Source organism: Zootoca vivipara, chromosome 1, assembly GCF_963506605.1.
Source record: "Zootoca vivipara chromosome 1, rZooViv1.1, whole genome shotgun sequence".
NCBI lineage: Eukaryota > Metazoa > Chordata > Lepidosauria > Squamata > Lacertidae > Zootoca > Zootoca vivipara.
In genome coordinates, this window is record NC_083276.1 from 11,411,586 (window position 1) to 11,433,471 (window position 21,886).

Sequence of the window (21,886 nt, forward strand, 5' to 3'; positions counted from 1 at the left end):
GCCTAATTTTTTACTGGACTATGTTTCTGATTTGCAGAGAGTTTATATTCGAAGAGTGTGTCTTGTTCGTTAACTAAGTTGTTTGTAGCCTACCATTCGATAAATGCTTCCAATGCGCTTCCTTTTCCTTCTAGCAAGGCACCACTGTATTATTAGCTGGCGCAATGGTCTGCCCTGTACAAGACAACATCCTATGCTCCTGGCAATGCTGACCCTCCCTTCCCCTTGTCACAGCTTCTGCTATGCGCTCTACATTCCCCAAGAGAAACAGAGGAAGTTATTGGTAATAGCTGCTGCTGTATTTGCAGATGACTAAACCCCAGGCTATTGCAATTAGGGTCACAGGGCTACTCAACACCCATTGAAAGCTGAAGAGTTCATTCATGAGATCTGCAAGCTTCTGGCTTGAGGTCAGGGAGATGACTGGACTTTCCACAAACAAAACATCTGCTGTCCTGGAAGTAGCACTTCCTTTAAGTGACTGACTCATGCCTCTGCCAGGAACTACCAAGACAGACATAGAGGAAGGAGTCTCATTTCATTTCTCCATTTAGTGCAGGGGAAAAGCACATGGGAGGCCACAGTGGAAACCTCTTAATACGGCTGCGCTCCGAAATATAATTCTGCAATATGCTTAGAGGAACACAGCCACTGCATTCCTGAACTCAGATATGAAATTCACATGGCCTATCAATCTTCTGGCAGATGGGGGCAAGCCAAGTTGTCCGATGAGTTTTCAACTTACTAACTTGAATAGACGGATCAATGGGTAAGAGTAGCTCCCTCTCATGAAATCTTAGAAAATAAAAAAGTTAGATTTTACAGCGCAAACAAACATCCTTCCAGCATACTATCCTAGATTTTTGAAGTAACTTGCACAGCAATGAGAACTAGAGACTTGATGAGGCTCCAGAGGGGAGCTTGGGAAACTTAGCATGGTCCTGAAGCTTGTATGCCTTTGAGCCACATACTAAAAGGTATTTTTTTTAAAAAAAAAAGTGAGTTCCGCATGCTAGTCCATTAAATACCAACACTCATGTGGGGAACATTTCGCCCTTCAAATGTCGCTGAACCAGAACTGCCATCAACCCATGCTGGCAAAGCCAATGGCCAGGGATGACGGGAGTTGTAGTTTGGTAACATCTGGAGGCCTCAAGGTTCCCCACATCTGCCCTATATACAAAAAGCTTAAGTGCCTCCCATTCACAAGAGTTCCAAAGCATTTTGCAACCTGAATTGTAAACCAAAGCAGCTCTCTAAATAAAGCTGTAACTGGATGAAGAACTCAATTAAAACAGCAAATACGCTATACTGTTCAGATGAGGGCATCTTAAAAAAATGAAACACCAGTGGCTCAGTTCACTGGTTTGTTTTCCTTTCAAAGGGAGATAATTTTAACAAACATACAGAGTTGCAGCCAAATAGGTTCTACCCATTAATTCTAATGGAACTAAGTTAGCCTTGTCCATTCATTTCAAGCATGACTAACACTGAGTACAACCCACCGTTCATAATCTGTATTTTCTTTCTGTAAGCTTTCCTTGTTGTAATTATAGCCTAAGCATGTTTCACAAGCTCAAAATATCAGACACTGGTTTTGGAAACATCCTGTGGTCGGTGCACTTGAAAACCTTGATGCTCTTTTCAAAAGCCAGCCAGGTTCTTGTTTTTGTTTTTTTTGCACTCCAAGTATATTTTTACAGAGGCATTGTTGTGAACGGAAAGCCACTATTAAAAAGGCGCACTCAGAAAAACAGCAGAAAAAAAAACAAAAGGTAAACGCAGGCCACAATTCCTGACAGTGTTAGCACAAAATTAAAATATCGTATTGCAAGACAAGTTGTTGCTGAAACCAGGAACAAGAGTTAAATGAGCATGTGCAGTCTCCAAGGCAAAGCTTGGGAAAAAACAGAACAGCATAATACTGAGTGCGCCAGATCAGGATTTGGAAAAACTGGGTTCAAATCCCACCCTAAAGTTCATTAACTCTCAGAATAAGAGCTCACCGCAGGGGTTGATAGCCTATCTATGACTTAATGCTGGGTTTTCCATAAACATGCGGTGTTAGAAACTCAGATATATAAGCACCTTAAGCGTGGGTTACGGTGACCACAACAGAATGTCTATTCGCCAGAGGGTTAGACTAGATGACCGCTGGGGTCCTTTCCAACGCTACGATTCTATGATTCCATGATCTCAACTACATTGCTTGACTGCAGCTTGCTCCCACACCAATTCAGTATGCAAGGAGAAACACAGTGGAAATGGAAATGATATTAACTACGGACTAAGGCAGAGGTTTTTAAACTGTGGCCACCAACCTGGCGCCCAGAAACCTCCACGTAGCTGCAAGTGGACCTGCGCCAGTAGCAAAACACGCCTGGGGAATTTCAAACACTGGGTGTACTGTGGGCAAGAGGTGGGTCCCTTTCTGAGACAGACAACGCTCCATAGGGCTAGTCAACCCAGCTATCAGAAGCCAACCAAGGCTCCTTGACACTCAAAACCGGATTGAAGCACACGTCAACATTCTACATGTCTGGATGGGGTTGCCTAAAACAAAAATGTTTTAGCAGGCACCATAAAGTGCACAGGGGGTGGTGCCTGTCTGATGTCAATAGACATGGATCCCCAAAGCACAGAGTTTTCTCCTGTTAGAACATTCCTCATCAACTCAACTAAACTTTCTACTTTTCTTTCATCATCACAGGAACTATTTTGTACAAAAAGCTACTAATCTGGTAACCAAGACCCCAACTGCACCAGCAGCAAATGTTTGCAAGCACCCCGGGTCTTCCCTATAGCAGATGGCCATTCTTAATCAAGGACCTTCACATGACTGCTTTTTCTCCCAGGAAGAATGTGTTGCTGAAATATGCCCTCAACACTTCCAGCACTAGTTATGGGTCTCCTTCAAAAGAGTCAGATTGGGTTATCGGCTGCAGCACGGAACTATGTATGTAAGAGAGAAAAGCATCCCTCCCGGTGCACAATCTGTCAGATACGTTTACCAACCTTCTCCCACAATGCTTTGCGTCAAAGGAGACATGTTACAACGGACGGACGATTAGCGCCATTCAAAGGAAGGTGCTATTCAAACTCACAAATGCACAGCCAAAAATTCTGGACATGGTGTATTTCATGTATATCAGTTTTCTTAAACAAAAAAAAAACCTGTAACCATTACATACAGAACCAGAAACACCCATCTCTTGGCAAACATTTGGAAGCCACAAAGGTCAGGCTGCCATATGTTCGGAATTCCTTGGACACAGCCAGAATACTGCAGTCGCAAGCAGAGTCTGGGCATAAATCGCCAAAATGTCCGGGAAAATATGGGTGCACGGCGACCCATGTCAGAAGTCTAGAGCTCGACGAATGTTTATAAAAATAGCTCAAAAAGCTGCATTATTATTTTTTGCACTTTTGCAGAAAAAGCTCGACAACTTTGCCCCCCCAAAAAAGCTGCTCAATAACTTTTGTTATTGTTCTGTTCCCCTTTTCTACTGTCTATTTCAGATTTTAACTTTTTGAAATATGGCAACCCTCCTCTAAGGCCCCATCCACATTGTACATTTAAAGCAATATCATACCCCTTTAAACAGTCCCAAAGGATCTTGGCAACCGCAGTTGTTTAAGGGAGTTACTAGGGGATTGCTCACACAGCGACAATTCTCAGTGGTTTAACAATCAATCCTTCTTCCCAGGGAACTCTGGGAAATGGGTTCCCCATACAACTCGCAGCACCCGTAACAAACAACAGTATGCCCAGAATTCTCTGGGGGGAAAGCCATGACTGTTTTAAATGCATAGCGGGGCCTACACTGGGTGACTCCGTTAGACCAGGTTTCTCCCGATTTTATTTATTTTCTTACACTGATGTCTTACTTTCCTATCATCACACACCTCAACCAAAGAACCCAAGGCAGTTTACTTGCGACTTGCATAAGTTATCCCGCATCCAGGCACTGACCCCGAACTAATTAGCTTCAGCAAAGGTGGAGAAGGGGAGGGGGGACAGTACTTACCTCGTTTGTGGAGCCAGCCCTCTTTCACTATTGCGACTTCATTCATAATGGCAAATTCCCCCTCGACCCAGCGATGGAAGCCAGACAGACGTTTGCCTACAGCGGTACACAGAAATTGAGCTCTTTCTCCCCGTCTTCCTCTTTCCCCTTTCTCAGCTATTCCTGAAATAAAAGATGCAAAGACCATTATAAATACAGAGCCAGGACCAAAGCTCTTTTGGTTAAACAAACAAACACACACACACACACACACACACACACACGATGCAATGGAAAATACACACGAAAACAGAGAAGGAGAACCGCCCCAATGCAAACAGGGGAAGCTGACATAATAGTTTGGGGATTCCTGCATGTTCAAGCGGTCAGGCAAAATACAGAAGCAGCCTCGATACTAGCACAGACCGTATCAGCCAGAAAGAGGAGAGACCTCTGGAATTAAGACCTTGTACTGGAAAAAGTGCAGATTTGCCTAGGAACGAATTTTAACATTGGCCTAGCCTTTAAACTTTGCCAAAGCAAAGGAGAAATGGTCAGTAATGCTTGCTCAAGGCTAGACTCCCCACTCACCCAACAGGGCCATCAACCATCAAACTGCCCTGCTGGAAGGCTCCCAGTGTGTTTTAAATCACAGAATCTTAAGAGTTGGAAGGTACCCAGGGGTCATCTAGTCCAACCCCCTGCAATGCAGGAATCTCAACTACTGGTGGATGCCAATGAAGTGCCCTTTAGGCAGCACACTGGAGACCCATAAATTACCGGGTAGGACAAACCAGGCAGAAGGGCACTTGCCTAACCTTGCATCCACCAATTCTAGTCTTTCACAAAGCAAGGATTTGCAGAAAGACAACAAAAAGCGTAAGTCTCTTTGGAGAAAGGAATGCTACCCTGTTGGCAAAAAAAGTTAGGTTAGAATCCATCTCCCTGATGCGTTTCAGCTGCCAGGTCCCTTTCAGTAATCTACCGGGAAGTGGCCCAGTCCCAATATGACTACAATGCAACTTTATTCTTTCTGTACTTGGAAATAGGGAGGTAAAACAATGCCACTGAAGTTTCAGCATCCGCTGTCAGCTTGTGATCTTATCCATTAGGTGCTGCAAAGCTGTCAACAGTCACGAAAAAATTGTTTTCCGAAATCGGCTTAAAAAAACAAAACAAAACCCAGAACCCTCACCTGCCTTTCAAAGCCACACAAAAACCAAGCAATGAGTCACTTGCCACATGAGATAGCCTATGTTTAAGCACAGCAGGACTGCTTGGACTCTGTACCAATAGAGCCCAGAAACATGAAGATTAAACTAGCATATGTTTACTTTCGGCACATTTGCAAGTGCAACACACACAAACACACACACACCAATGAGATTCCAAAGTCAAATGATTTGTCTTTTTTTTTCCTGGGATGGAACTGAGGAACAGATCTGGAGAGGCGAAAACGGCACAGATACTGGGAACGGGCCACGGTGGGGAGGAAGATGTGGACGGTGGAGACTTTGAAGAACACCCAGATTTGTGTACAAGCTGGGGTTCTGCAACCTGTCTGAATGTGCAATAATTCCCATATGCTTGCTTGCTTTGCACAAATTTAATATGCTATTATGACTAATTTAATTTATTTTATCCACTGCGGGTTTTTCTAATTTTTACCCAACCCTCTTAGAAATTTGGTTGATAACCACTTAGAAAGATGATAAAGCAGTATGCTGTGTGTGTGTGTGTGTGTGTGTGTGTGTGTAGGCACACACACAGCATCTCCTTTGCAAGCAGAAGATCATCCAGGGTCCAACTCTGGCATCTCCAGGGAGAACCTGAATGGTGGCCTGTCTGAAATTCTGAAGAGCTGCTGCCAGTTGGTGTAGACCGTACTAAGCTGGGGCGGACCAATGGTCTGACTCAGTGTTAAGGCAGTTTCCTATGCTCCTATAAATAGTTGAAATAAATAATAATAAAATATTTTTTTCTACTGTGATTCATGGGGAAGGGCAGGAAGCTCTGGTAGCTCCCAAAACACCACAGCCTGACCACCAGTCCCTGCTCAGCTGTTTCCCACCCCACTCTTTTGGGTTTCTGAGATTCCACCAGGAACTGTCCCCATAATTTTAAGTCTAAGTACAAAGTCTTAAAGCAGACAAAGCCACATTCATCCTCTCTGATTTGTGAGAAAATCGTTACTGAGTGGGTTGTTCTCTAAAACTGCTTAAGGCTATGTTGTTCTCCCATATATAAACCTTCACATTCATGGTTGTCCAACACAGAAGTGTTATGGGCACTAAATCCATCCTAGCTAGGATTGTCTTCACATCTAACAGAGCCTTGCCAGTGGTGGTACCCTCATTCCCATACTGCTGATGGAGAGCAAAGGAAAAGTGGAGCTAGTTTGCCCTGGACAGAGATAGGGAATGTGTGGGACTCTGGATGCTTACTACAACTTCCCTAAGCCCCAGTCTGCCTGGTCAGTGGTCAACTGCCAGGGATGATGGGAGCTGGACTTCAGCAACATCTGGAGGGCCACAGCTGACCATCACTAGCCTACGGTCACTGATAAAATTCAGAAGATTCAAACCCAGAGAGGTTGGATTCAGCCTTGGCAATTTAGGCTGATATCCAATCAGTTCAATTATACCTTGGCTGAACATTTTCTGTAACAGAAACTTTTCTAGTGGTGCTTTATTTTTCCACTGGCAATTTCCCCATTTCATAAGTTCATTGGTGACAATGAACGGATGCCACCCACAAAGAAATATTAAGAGAGTTTGGCGGTTTCAAAATTTTTAAGTTTTCTTTAAGCTAAGTAAGATAGATATGCTAAACTAGATCACTCTACGCCACCAGAAAGCTTTCCAATACACACAAAATAACTGTTCCTGAAGCAAACTGCTCCAATTCGCCCAGGAAAATTTCCCAACTCAAAATTTCCTAGGAAATCCCCACCACAGCTTAACAACCAAAAATGTGAAGAATCTTGCGTCTACGCATGCAGCCCCTTCCCCTCAAGTGTGCTGCAATTAACCTAGAAAATTTGCAACCAACCAGAGTTTCCCACTGTGTTAGAACTGAGAAACTGTGGTTACCAGATTCTGAAGCAGGCAGGATTTTTAACCAAATTTAAACCATGGTTTAAGATGTTCTGGGAAACTACAGTTAAGACTTCCCGACTTTTTGCAGCACTCCAAAAAAGGGAAGGAGAAAATGGGTTGGAGGCAGATGAAGCACATGGCAGATGAAGCACCATGCCAAGGTACGATAATCAGAAACGGCCATAGCCTATAAAAGGTACCGGATTTTGCAGATGGTACTGGACTGGTTGGTTTCATTTTCTGCTGCAGGCTATTATGAACTGCTTGTTGTTATTACAGTGGTACCTCTAGTCACAGACTTAATCCGTTTCGGGGTGCCGTTCGCACCCCAAAAAGTTTGCAACTAGAGCGCCTCTTCTGAGCTTGCACAGGCGGTGAACCAGGAATTAAACACTTCCAGGTTTGCCACGTTCGTAAGTTGAAAGTCCGTAACAAGAGCATAACGCAACATGAGGTATGACCGTACTGGTATGACTGTACTGGTGTTTTTAATTATTGGTTCCAATTTGTATGCAACGTTTACGATTAAAAGTGAGTACAGTTTAGAACACAGCCAGAACAGAGAAAGAGGATCCTTTCCCCATAGTTACCGAGTCAAGCTGACGATTCAAAACAAAACAAAGCACACATAACAGCACCTTAGCAACTCCCAATTCCTGGCTGTAGCTGTAGCTAATTTTCCTATAAGGAAAGTTGGCACAAGTAAATGCAAATGTATGCAAATTGATTGAGGAAGAAAAACAAAGTCTGTTAGGAAGGCAGAAAATGCACGCACGCACACACCCCACAGAGAATTTCAAACTGCTTCCCACTCTTCCCAAGCTCTTACTCTCAGTATCATTCCCCCCACCTTTTTTACATTGCGCTGGTTCACCCACATGGCGATGTGTTCACCGTCTGAAGACCGCAACAACAGGTCCCATTTGCAAAAACAAGCAGTGACGTCCACCCAAGCTATATCAACCAAATCCATCTGGCTACAAGTAAATTCAAATGATGCATTCAAACACTAGGGCTGGTAGCCATAGGCAAAAAGGAATTCCATGCAGGTCACTTAGCAAGCAAAACGCACCATCCCGAGTCACCCAGGCTAGCTGACCTTGCAGTGACAAAGATGGATTCAGGTGCCTCAGAACCTGTTCTTTCAGAAGGAGACCAACCCCATCCAGAACAGGCAACTGGCCAATCTCCCAGGTGCAGGCACCCCAAACCCATAGTGCCTCCCCCTTTCCAAGGTTCAAGCTTAAGTTTATTGGTCCTCATCTATCCCAACAGGACACAGGTGGCGCTGTGGGTTAAACCACAGAGCCTAGGGCTTGCTGATCAGAAGGTCGGCGGTTCAAATCCCTGCGATGGGGTGAGCTCCCGTTGCTCGGTCCCAGCTCCTCCCAACCTAACAGTTCAAAAGCACGTTAAAGTGCAAGTAGTTAAATAGGTACCGCTCCAAGCGGGAAGAAGGTAAACGACATTTCTGTGTGCTGCTCTGGTTCGCCAGAAGCGGCTTTGTCATGCTGGCCACATGACCTGGAAGTTGTACGCTGGCTCCCTCGGCCAATAGAGCGAGATGAGCACCGCAACCCCAGAGTTTGTCACAACTGGACCTAATGGTCAGGGGTCCCTTTACCTTTACCTATCCCAACACTGTGCCCTAGTCTAATAAAAACCCACAGCATTTTCATGCCAGTCACAGTGCTTCCTGCAAAGCTAGAACCCGTCTCTCCTGTGCAAGCAGCCATTCAAGCTATTCAGACCAAGGATGGGGGGACCTGGGGCCTTCCAGATGTTGCTGAACTACAGTCCATGCTGATAGGAAGCAACATCAGGAGGGTGCCAGGTTGGAGGAAGCTGTTCTAGTCTCTTTTAAAAGCCGTCAGTGGTCACCATCACATCCCAAGAGCCTGCAGGGTCAGAGCAAAGGGCCGCCATCCAAGTCCAATATCCTGTTCTCACATTGGCCAACTGGACTAAACACACCAGCGGGGTCAGCTCAGACACAAATGGCAGAGGTGTGGGGTACAAAAAGTTCCAGAGCTTTATTTGGGGGGGGGGTGATTCCCCCCCCCACAAACACAAATGTCATCAGCTAATTAGTAACTGTGAACCTATTGCCAATACAGTATTAGGAAATCATTGCCGTTTCAAAGCTTTTGGCTTTACTAAATATAAGCAAAATGTTGTTGTTGTTGTTTAGTCGTTTAGTCGTGTCCGACTCTTCGTGACCCCATGGACCAGAGCACGCCAGGCACTCCTGTCTTCCACTGCCTCCCGCAGTTTGGTCAGACTCATGTTCGTAGCTTCGAGAACACTGTCCAACTATCTCGTTCTCTGTCGTCCCCTTCTCCTAGTGCCCTCAATCTTTCCCAACATCAGGGTCTTTTCCAAGGATTCTTCTCATGAGGTGGCCGAAGTATTGGAGCCTCAGCTTCACGATCTGTCCTTCCAGTGAGCACTCAGGGCTGATTTCCTTAAGAATGGATAGGTTTGATCTTCTTGCAGTCCATGGGACTCTCAAGAGTCTCCTCCAGCACCATAATTCAAAAGCATCATAATTCGTAAGCAAAATAAACATGCTAAAATAGATCTCTTGCTAGGGCAGTAGTCCACCTTTATAGTCCCACCTTCAACCAAAACATACCGTATTTTCTCATGTGTAAGACACCCACATGTATAAGACGACCCCTACGTTTTTGAAGCCAAAATTAAGAAAATAATATTTTTGCTGAGCTTTTTGGGGGGGGGAGATCACTTGAGTTGTTGTGCTTTTGGGGGGGAGGTCACCGCTTCCCATCACTCACTCACCCCCCTCTGCATTCACTATCCATGTATAAGACGACCCCCAATTTCTGCCTACATTTTAAAAGCCAAGAACACGGAAAAATACGGTTACTTTGGGGGATCTACTTCTCTCTTCTTCTTTTTTATCCCATATTTGTATGCTGGTAGTGCTGCTGTTGCGACCCACCTCAAATCCTAACCCACCAGCCAAAGGCCAATCTAGGACACCAGAAGAATTTCCAATGAAAGTTACTCTGATATGCGTGGGAATTTTTTCCTCCAGGAAATGTTTCCATTCAACATTTTCTGAGAAGCCCACATCACAGGGTTGGACCGGCACAGCGGTTGAGAGGCGGTGAGATGTGGAAAGCGAGTAGAGATAGAAAGCAGGAATGAGATGCTAATAACCACCTGTTTCGAAGAAGCCAGGGCGAAGAGACACAGCTGCAATTCAGAAGTGGATGGGTGATCCGCTCAGAGAGGCAACTTAGTAGGACGGCTCTCTCCCACCAAGGGACCATCAGTTTCAGTCAAACACAAGGCAGCCAATGAGGTGTCCCTTGATCCAGGAACCCTCGCAATGAAGTTACCCCCCCCCAAAAAAAATATCAAGGAAAATATTTACTTTGAGATAACATTGGCTTGTGTCTCCCGCCAAGATTCTGACTGTTCCCAAGTTAGAAAACAATGTGGTTTGAAAAGCAAGGAGGCAGCAAGAGGCAGGAAAGGTAAGCAATCTAGCTAGGCTACAGAGCAGGCATAGGCAAACTCGGCCCTCCAGATGTTTTGGGACTACAACTCCCATCATCCCTAGCTAACAGGACCAGTGGCTAGGGATGATGGAAATTGTAGTCTCAACACATCTGGAGGGCCGAGTTTGCCTATACCTGCTACAGAGGAAACCTTGGCCCCACATCGCATCCATGGGGCTTGATGAACGAGTTACATGGGGTATTCCAGAGAGTCAAATAATAACCAAATGCCTGAACCAACTGGTGCCCAGTTATAAGAAGGTGCCCAGTTATAGGAAGCAGACTTTCTGATGGGCTTTAGTTGTACTGTAGTTCCAAAAGGTGACCTCGTTAAGGGCAGGGCTGGCCAGAAGAGACATTGAAGGAAAGTTCAAAGGCCGAGTCGTTACAAGTTTCAAGACTAGCTTCAGTGGCAGGATCGTCATGAAAAGCCCCAGACCATTCGGAACTTACAACCTGAGATGTCCTTTGTGCAGAAAAAAAAATGAATTTCTAAGGAACTGTAGATTCAGCCTTAGTCCAACTATTAGCAGAAGGTGACTGCCTTGTTGTTACGGCCCAGAGTTAGTCAATGCTAAACAAGATTGTAGCAGAGCTTCCAAGAATTGACTAGGCTGCACTTGCCACTTTCATCATTGCAGGGAAATCCCCCTATACGACAGGTAGTATGGAAGGGGTATTTGGCAAGAGCTTCTCAAAGGGATAAAGTGAAAGTAAGCTCACAGTCTGCAGAGTCCCATTTGCACCAGGCTTTTGGGTGGCAAATGGTTAACTAGAATCTTACTTCATTTACTTTTAAGAGACAGGTTCTCTGGATGCCGAGTTCTGTGGCCGCTGTCGAGTTTTACATTGCCACAGTTTTCACGCAGCCTAACCCAACCTTAAGGCTGCAATCTTGTACACACAATATGTTTAACTGGGTGCAGTAGGTCTCAGTTCAGAGTACCACTGCTAATCTGTTTGCACCAGAAATCACGGTTCTAGGCTAGAAAGAGAAACACATTTCTAAGAACCCCTGCTCCCAATAAAATAGTTTACAAGGGTCAAAGCAGTTCACAGTTGAGAATGAACAGCTTCAGAGCAACAATGCTGCAGAATCAATGCAGCTCGCCAGCCAAGAGCCATTTCTTATCCTGAAAAGATTGCATAAAAGGACAGTATGTTAATGCGCAACTATGCAAAATCTAAGCCTGGCCTTGCAGCGCACGATGCGTTTCCCACACTGCTTGAAAAAAAGTTCTCACCCCTACAGTCATTTATGCAGAAAGAAAGGTGAGCGCTTTTGCCAGACGAATGGCGGGGCAAATTATAAAAATAAAACGAACAAATAAAACTGGGCTGGAGAGTGACCTCACTTGGGAGCAGTTCCTAGAGTTACAGTGAATAGGGGTCACTCGAGGTGGCTGTGGCCTGCTTGTCTAGCCACTGACCACGTGACAGTGCTGTGCCAAAGATACAGAAGTAAATCAAAATCAAAATGCACAGATATAAAACTCCCCCTAGTTTACTCAGCACCAAAAAATGCAACCACTGTCTCCCCTCGTCTCGCAGCTCAATAAAGAACAGTCAAGAAACTAAGCGTGCTTATGCCTCACTGCAGTTTATACTGTGCTAATTTATTCATGCGCTGACCAAAGCATTCAAGCTGTGAATACACCACGGAGTGTTATTTTGAAGAGACAATCTGGGACTGCAGAATCTCAGTCTAACTATCTCAATGCAGAGAGAGAGAGAGAGAGAGAGAGAGAGAGAGAGAGAGAGAGAGAGAGAGAGAGAGGTTTGCTTTACAACCACCAATCTTTCTACTCAAGCTGGGATGCAGCTGGTTCTACACCAAAAGGTAGCAGTTTTTTTAAAAAAAAACTCTTTTTTTGGTGTGTGGGGGGGGGGTTTCTCTCAAATATGCTGATATGCTCAGCACCACACTTTCCCAACCTTTAGCAGAAATGCATGACAGAGACATGGGAGGTGCAACAGGAAGAGAAATGCCAGAAAATGCACATGGCAAACTTTTCTGGGTTGGAACTGTAGTGTCCCTTTCACTTTAACCTGCAAGAACAAACTTTCTCTTCTTTGTTCTAATAAAGTTTTTATTAATGTAAAATCTAAATATAAGCCTGGGGGGGAGGGGGGAGTTACAAAGCATAGGAGCAGTGCAGAGGTTGCATAAAAAAAACCAGAGAGCAGATTATGTAGAAAACTAAAAGTAGCACAACAAATAATAAAATCCATGAAGTTGGAGAACATCTGGCCCCCCAGGTCCAACCAGGCCCCCGGGACTCTTCCCTTGGTTACTCCACCCACTGTTCCCTCTGACCCATATCCATCTCCTGTGCTACAGCCCTTCTCCATTTGAAAGCTGCTAAAAAAAAACACTGTGGAGTACTATAGCTCAGTCCTCCAACTTGACTTCACCCATGAAGGCGCACTCCTCAACCGTCTCCTGAGACAAACAGATGCCAGTCCTACCTGGAGATACCGGGGATTGAACCTGGGACCTTCTGCATGCAGAAAGGTCATATCGCTTATTTACCAAGTTAATCCCTGCACTCTCCGAGCGAGGGCCTCCTGTAGGTACAATCTAGGAATCAGAGGCCTTTTCTAGTGTTGTGGCACCTGCCCCTTTGGAACGCCCTCCCATTCTAAATATTAGACAGGTGCCATCTCTTGTTGTCTTTTCAGTGCCTACTTGAAGACCTTTCTCCCAACAAACCTTTTAAACTGAGATTTCTTTCCCAATCTGCATCTGTAGGTGGAATTGTTCTTATGCAGGGGTCGGCAACCTAAGGCCCATGGGCCACAAGCGGCCCACGGGGTCGTTTAACCGGGCCCCGAGCTGCCCCCGAACTGAGCCGCCCGCTTGCCAAGTCCGTGCACGCTGCGCTAAAGTGGCACAGAACGGGGACTCGCTTCCGTGACGCCAGAAATCGCATCTGCGCAGACGCCGGAAATCGTGTCTGCACAGACACCGGAAATTGCACACACACGCGATCCGGCCCATGGAGGGATCTCCACTGGAGTGAACCGGCCCAGGCGAGGTAAACCTTGCCGATCCCTGTTCTTGCAATTTTGTTCAATTTTGTCACCTCTTGTTTTTGACACCCTGGTTTCCTTTGGGACAAAGTGCAGGATGCAAAGCACAGCGCATTTTGAAGGGGTATGCAGAGAATCATAGAATCATAGAGTTGGAAGAGACCACAAGGGTCATCCAATCCAACCCCCTGCCAAGCAGGAAACACCACCAAAGCATTCTTGACATATGCCTGTCAAGCCTCTGCTTAAAGACCTCCAAAGAAGGAGACTCCACCACACTCCTTGGCAGCAAATTCCACTGCCGAAGAGCTCTTACTGTCAGGAAGTTCTTCCTAATGTTTAGGTGGAATCTTCTTTCTTGAAGTTTGAGCCCTCCCTACGTACATGCCAGGCATATTCATATGTCATGTGAATGCAAGAGTGAGTGCAACCAGGGGATGAGTTGGCAGGAGACTTGGCTCTCGCTGCTCAGCTTAGCAAATAAATAAATAAATGAATAAATAAATAAATAAATAATACTCCACCCATCTGACTAGGTTGCGCCAGCCACTCTATGCTTCCAGGGTAGAACATTATGGAAGGAAAGGAAGCCCTCTCCTCTCCTCTCTTCAGCACTGTGGAATTTGGTTCCACGGCTGAGTAGGTATTAATCAACAGGCGCAGTAGCTCCTGTTCATGCATCATATACGAGCCTCAAGGGGCCTGCTTTCGAGAGAAAAAACCATGCTTAATTGAAGCCACCGGATTGTTCCTAGGCTCATTCCAGCTATCAAAGCCCCATCAATTAAAACGTGGCAATTAATGTAATTTCCTAGCTGCCTAGCCACCACTGCCAAAATAAAGCCCACAGCCACCGCTCTTTACAGCTATGCCACTCTTGCTTCTGGTCTGGCAACGGATGAGGCCAGCTCCTGCTTACCCTATGGCCAGGTTTAGCTTCGGGGCATCCAGTTGCTAATCAAGGACGGTAACCCAGCTCCCCCTTCTCTTCAGCACAAGGGTTTCCACCTTCACAACAGAACATTCTCCCTCTCCTCTCCCCGGGCTTGCCCTGCACCCTCTCCAAATCTGCTCTAGAGAACTGGGGGAACCCCCTCCACCAAGAACAGATTTTTTTGGGGGGGGGTGTTAAAACCACATGCTGACAGCACACGAAAGTTAGCGCTACACCCTTTGTGACTTGGGAAGACTTCAATAATTGAATTTGGGGAGGGGGGACCTTAATGAAGCCTGTTCCCCGAACCCCAAACTTCACTACTGTTGTCTTTATTTCCCAAATTGTGCAGACTTCTAAGAACAGTGGCTATACGACAGATCACAAAGGTAGTGGGAGAGTGGATCCTGTGGTCACCTGTGATCTGAGCACTGGAAGACGTCAGATGCTTTCAAGGGGAAATCAAGCTCCCCAGATATAGCAAGAAGGAAGTTTGCATGTGGATGTGACACGGGTTCAGAATAGAAGCTCCTGTTTGTCTCCTCTCCTCTCCCTGCAACCCCATGTGCACTCTCAAGGATGAGGGACCTTCCAGAGCAGATCTGGGGGAGGGTTGGGGCGCAGAGCAAGGAGAGGACGTCCCACGGCACAAGCGAAGCTCTGCTGAGCTGGACACAACCCTATGAAATGGAGCTGTTTCCGAAAACCAGAGATACCGTACTTTGCAGGGTTAGAAGGTGCCTGTATTGTGCAAGCCTGCCAGGCCAGCAAAAGCCAGACTCCTTTGCATAGTTTTTGCTGCTGCTGCTTAAGAACCAATTCACAAGACCTGGTTTAAATACCACATTGGATGGGAAGTGCCTCAGCTCAGATGCTTTGCTTGCAGGTAGGGCTGAAACCCTGGAGAGCGTCCGCCATTCAGTGCAGACAGTTCTGAAGCAGATGGACCAAGGGCCTGACTCTGCGTTCAAGGGAGCTTCCTGTGTTCTTCCTAACATGTTTTAATGTTAACAAAATAGGGGATGGGCAGCCAAGGACTATGCTACATGCACAGGCGTCTACACCCTGGCTACAACCAGGGCACTTATTTATTTGTATTTATCCAGCAAGATTTATAAACCGGTTAATTAAAGAGCTCGCAAAAAAGTGAATGCAATAGGATGGAGAAAGCAAGCTAAAATCCATTAAGCGATCAAAAATCAAGCAATCGTCAATGAGAGACAGATACAAAATCAATAAACCTCTAAAAATGAATACAGGTAACTCAATAAATGGTGAATAAGGGGCCCAAGAAGAGAAAGGCCGCAGTTAGGGCTGTGAGTGTTGAAACCTTGGAAAGCCACTGCCAAACAGTGCAGAGAATACAACTAGATGGACCTAATGGTCTGACTCGGTATAAGTCATCTTCCTATCAATGTTAGAAATTCCCCAGGCTCCAGGTGCGTCTTGCGACTGGCACAGGTCCAATTGCGGCCGGTGTGGAGATATCTGGATGCCAGGTTGGTGACTGACATCTCCATCTGGCTGGCCCCTCCAGCTTTCTTAAGCAGGTAAGCAGAAGAGCTAATTTATTGAATTTATATCCCACCTTTTTCTCCCAAGGAGTCCATGGTTTACCTCCCTCCTCAGTTAATTCCTACAATGACCCTGTGAGGTAGGTTAAGAGGCTGTGACTGGCCCAAGGTTACCCAGTGAACGTCATGACTGAGTAGGGATTTGAACCCTGATCTCCCAGGTCTTAGTCTGACACTAACTCAGGCATCCCCAAACTGAGGCCCTCCAGATGTTTTGGCCTACAACTCCCATGATCCCTAGCTAACAGGACCAGTGGCCAGGGATGATGGGAATTGTAGTCCAAAACATCTGGAGGGCCGAGGTTTGGGGATGTCTGCTCTAACTACTACACCACACTGGCTTCCTAGAGTACTTCTGCTATGGGACAGCTATATAAATTAAGTAAGTACTGTAAATAAATAAATAAATAAATAGGGGGAAAGCAAAATGTCCCTTAGAGAAGGATCCGAAATATTTTTTGTGAAGCTTGAATTTGTTTTATTCTAGATTGCTTTATCTGATGTTTTAATCAATGTGTTGCAAACTGCTTTTGAGATTTGTTCTTTAAAATATAAAGCAGTACAGAAATGAAATGGATAATAATAAATTTCACTGGAAAATAAAAAAGGCGCCTAGACAATCTGATGTGACGACTGCAATATAGGTTTAAGGCACCATTGTTGATTAGTTTGTATATCCGAGTTTCTAACACTGCTTCCTATGTTCCTAGTAAAAGATGTTGATTAGTAAGAATGTAGGAGGATTCTGGAATTGCAATCAGGATTTATTCTGAATGCTTCTGCTGGTGAGGAAAAATATCCCCGCATATAGAAAAGTAGCACATCAGGAAGGAAGTCTGAGCACTGGTCTCTCCCCTATATGCTAGATTACCACAAGCAGGGGGGTTTTTTATATGGAGTGTGTTTGTATTTACAGACAGGATGGCTCTCTATGCCTGTTGTTCGATAGAACAGCCTCCACCGTATAAACAGCCTTTCCGCTGCCTGCATAGGTTGCGTCTCGCAGAACAAGCCTTCACACGGCCCCAGAAAGCCAAACATGAAGAAAAGGTTACAGGCCAGCAATGAACAGTAAAGACAGCAACCGTCAAGTCAGAAGAGCAGAGATGGTGCAAGGGTAAAGCCAGAACGGCCTAGGAATAAGAAGAGGGACTTGGATGCGAAAAACTGTTCTGACAATAATAAAAGGGAAAACAGGTCCCAGACACAGAAGGCAAAATAGGCAGCGCAGTGACTACTACAGCAAGTCTCAAATGCGCCCGTAGGTGAGAATATTCTGTTGACTTCGCTGGTGCTATCTTGTGCCGTCAGGATTCCCCCTGCATCCACAGCATGCGCACGCAAAGCACTGAGCATAGCAAGTGCTGCTCTAGCACATCACAAATCACGGCACTATGCCAGCACTGCAGTGGCCCAGCGGAGGTGTCGCAGATACACACCAGGGCAGATTTTCAGAAAACCGCTGTTGTGGGTCTGCTCTCTCAAAAAATACACATTTGAGCGGCGGAAGTTAAGCCTAAAGGAGCTTCTGGGAAGTTGTGCTGAGTGGAACCATACTGTCTACACGGACTGGCAGCAGCTCTCCTGGGTTTCAGGGGGAAGGAGCCTTTCCCAGCCCCCTACCTAGAGTTGCGGGGAGTTGAGACTGGGATCTTGTGCATACACAGAAGGTACAGAGGGACATACATCTGGTGCTCCAGGCTAGGGCTGGAAGATTTTTCCAGGCTGAGGGCCACATTCTGCTTCTGGGCAAGCTTTTGGGGACCACATGCCAGTGCTGGGCTGGTCCAAGGGCAAAAGTGGATGGAGTAACAAACATGAATTTTACAAATGTGCATTTTCTGCACATACCCCTCTCTACCCTCCACCCAGGCAAGCAAAGAGGCACCGTCAGAATTTAAGGGCACATTCCAGCCAGACCAAAAACACACAGGATGCAGAGAAGAGTTCAGTGAGGGTGTGTGCCTTAGGGACAAGAAAGGAGATTCCGGCTACACATCAGGTAGACCTTTCTGACAGTAAAAGCTGTTCGACAGTGGAATGGTCTCCCTTGGGAGGTGGTGGACTCTCCTTCCTCGGAAGTTTTGAAGCAGAGGTTGGATGGCCATCTGTCCTGGATGCTTTAGCTGAGATTCCTGCATGGCAGGGGGTTGACTACATGACCCTTGGGGGTCCCTTCCAACTCAATATTTTTCTTAAAGTTCCAAGGGCCACGTAGAAAGGCTTGGAGGGCTATAGTTGGTAGCCAGGCCTGAAGCTCCCCATGCATGCACTAAGTTGTGGGGCTTCATTTAAAAAAAAAGAGGCAAGTGATGCTGGAATAGCAAAGAGGTGTTTTTGCTCATTTTTCCATCTAGAATGAGGGAAAACAACTTTCCTAAACTCTGCAAAACTTCTCGTATAGATGAGTTGCAGTAATACAAACACAGGAAGTCCACTACAGCACACATACTGAGGCCATTTGTAACCCAATAACAGCTACTCCCACTGGCTGTAGCTCTTAAGACAGTGGTGACCAAACTTGACCCTCCTGCTGTTTTGGAACTACAATTCCCATCACCCCTGACCACTGCTCCTGTTAGCTAGGGATGATGGGAGTTGTAGTCCCAAAACAGCTGGAGGGCCAAGTTTGGCCATCACTGTCTTAAGAGGTTCCAGGCAAAAGTCTCGATCTATGCTAGCAGATAATCTTTTAAGTGAAGGTGCAAGGGATTTAACTTGGCATCTTCTACAGAGCGAGCATGTGCTTTACCACCAAGTAGTGGTGCCTTTCCTAAGAAGTATACAATATGCAACTGAGCACTTCCTATGCATCTTTGTGCTGTTTGTGGGCATAGGAATTCCCTAAATCTCCTCCATGTGTTGGGAAAACTCGTTGCTCACCTAATGCGAAATCCCCACACGGTTTTCCTTGACCCTTCACCGAAGTGGGTAGGCTAGCCCATGTTCATATGGGGCTTCTGAGTCACACGGGCGGCATGCAGAACTATTTAATTAAAATCATATGCTTTTTATTTACTCGGGCAGGATGAAAGACAAATCTTTTTAATCCCAAAATTACTCCTAAAGAAAGTAATTAGTCCTAGTAAAACCGTACTCTCCCTAGCCTGAGAAGAAAACCTAGAGGGCTGGTTCGCACTTTTAATTTTTTGAACTCATGTTGAGTATGCAGCTTTTAAACAACACGGCAGGTTGCAAACGGCACATGACATGGCTGGCTCTCCCCAGAAGGTTTTGTAGCTTCCGCGCATATGGCTGTGAAGTTTGGGGCTCTAAAAAGTGTCCTGTTCACAAGCGATGGTGCCATGCGTCCATTTTACCACTTAAAATTCTGGTTTTTACACACACACCAGCTGAATATGTATGCTGCAAAATAAACCAACACTTAAAGAGATTTAGCTGCCTCAACCTGGGTAAGTGAGATCAGCATGGAGGTTTTTTGCACACTCCCAAACAAATAAAGGGAGAAAACTTAATCATGTCAGGTAAACCATCTGCGTGCGAGACAGCAATGTGGTACAATGGATAACGCACTAGACTTGGACTATGGGAAAACTCAGGATCAAGTCCCTGCTTGCACATGAAGCTCACTTTGGGACCCTGAGCCAATTACACTGTTTCTTCCTGCCCAAAATTGCGTCTAGATAGATCAGACAGACTTGACCTCCTTCGAGTTAATATGCCTTTGCCTCCACCTTACACCTAATTCCTTATATTACTGCTGCAGCAATTCACCTACTCCAAAAGCAGTAATTCCTGGCACAAAGGTTTTTACACATTCAAAATAGCGTGGGCCCGAGATAATTAAATGAAACTATTGTGGGTTTGAAGACGGAAGTTAAACAGCTACATTCTGCTGCAAACACAGCCTATTGAGCACATTTACCTGTAAACAGATCGTGAAGCTGAGGCTCCCAATACTTTGGCCACCTCATGAGAAGAGAAGACTCCCTGGAAAAGACCCTGATGTTGGGAAAGATTGAGGGCACAAGGAGAAGGGGACGACAGAGGACGAGATGGTTGGACAGTGTTCTCGAAGCTACGAACATGAGTTTGACCAAACTGCGGGAGGCAGTGCAAGACAGGAGTGCCTGGCGTGCTCTGGTCCATGGGGTCACAAAGAGTCGGACACGACTAAACGACTAAACAACAACCACCTGTAAACTAATGAAATAGCCAACCCTTTAAAAAAAATGGAAGGGAAAAGATCCTGACTTTTAAATACTATAAGCTTACGCAAACGTGCAGAATGCAATAAGGGATCCATCCTTTTGTTTTCTCATGCCAGAGAGAAGACAAAGGGGGGGGGACTACCTAAAAGTATTAACAATGCTACCCTAGACAAAACAACCTAAAAGTGTTAACAATGTTACCCTACCCTCAGTGGGAAGCGGGTCCCACTGAGTTCTGTAGGGCTTACTCTCCTAAGTGGGTACAGGCGTGCCACCTACAAAAAAAATCTATAACAATCATAGTCTGTTCACACAGCAAGGTTTTTCTCCAAATAAGTAGAGGCCTGTCCTTGGCCTTCCTTTGGAGTACGCATTCGCATGGGCAAATGTAACTTTATTACTTATTTTTTTCATTCAGCCCATCCTCCAAGAAACTTGGTGCAGAACTGACAGCCCATCACACCGCCGCCACCCGCAAAAGGCAGGCAAGATCAGGCCAGTGGCCCACAAGCCCGGCCTCTCTTCCTTTCGTTGTTCCCGCAAGGGGACAATGACAATAAAGATATCTTATCTTATCTTTCCTGCAGTATCCAGCAACTGGTACTCAAGAGGCATTGATCTCTGCCTAATTCTCCTTAAAAAGCCATCTAGGTCAGTGGCCATCCCTGCTTCTTTGGGGAGCGATTTCCAATTTGTCCTCATTAACAACCCTGCAAAGTAGGTTAGCTTGAGAGTGGTGGCCAGCCTTGAGGCACCCAGCGTTGCTGTCCCATGCCGAGTGAGAATTTGAACCCGTGTCTCTCTGCTGCTATTCCAACACCACTCTATCCCACAACACTCATGTCCCAACAGGCAGCTCCATGGAAATGCAGCAGTATTCCTGCATTCATGCGGGACCGCCAAGTTTGCACATTGTGTTTGTCCACACAAAGTAGTACAATATCTAGAAACTGTCAGGATTGCCTGTGTGGACAGAGGAACACAAGACTATGAACAAGCTCCAGAAACAAAACCACAGATCTTACAGAGTTACACCCAAGTGGATTCTGTGAAACTCACTTAGGCCTCTTAGTACTTCGGGTATAACGTGCTATAATGAAGCTCTTAGATATTTCAGAAGGATAGTAAACGAAACCCACTGTATATTCCTGCGTATAAGACTACTTTTTAACCCAGGAAAATCTTCTCAAAAGTCGGGGGTCGTCTTATACGCCGGGTCGTATTTCTTATACGGCGAGGATATCCCAAACTCTATATTTTGACTGGAAAAGTTGGGGGTCGTCTTATACGGTATATAACATCCGCTCCAAGCAATCCAGGTTAAGCGAGGGAGAGAACGCCCACGAAACTCCATTTAGAACAAGTTAGCCAAAAATCTAAAGTCCTTCATACTTTTTTTGTTTTGCTTTAAGAGAGAAAACCAGCTATTTTCATTACCTCCAAAAGCTCATTAGGAGGATACAGTGGTCCGAAGACCTGGGGGTCTGCAACCGAATTGCGCACCTCACAAGGAGCCACAACCAACAGTGGGTGGGGTTCTT

At 45.7% G+C, this 21,886-nt stretch overlaps 1 protein-coding gene across 2 annotated transcripts in view; it reads right to left on the reverse strand.

The window, feature by feature from the left end:
- The window catches only part of AKT1 (AKT serine/threonine kinase 1), a 106,244-nt gene that overhangs the window by 82,997 nt on the left and 1,361 nt on the right, over positions 1-21,886 (reverse strand). For both annotated transcript variants that reach the window (XM_035104871.2, XM_035104862.2), the window contains exon 2: positions 4,029-4,190. In XM_035104871.2, the coding sequence (XP_034960762.1) occupies positions 4,029-4,074 (46 nt within the window). In that variant the 5' untranslated portion in view covers positions 4,075-4,190. The remainder of the gene's footprint in view (positions 1-4,028; positions 4,191-21,886) is intronic.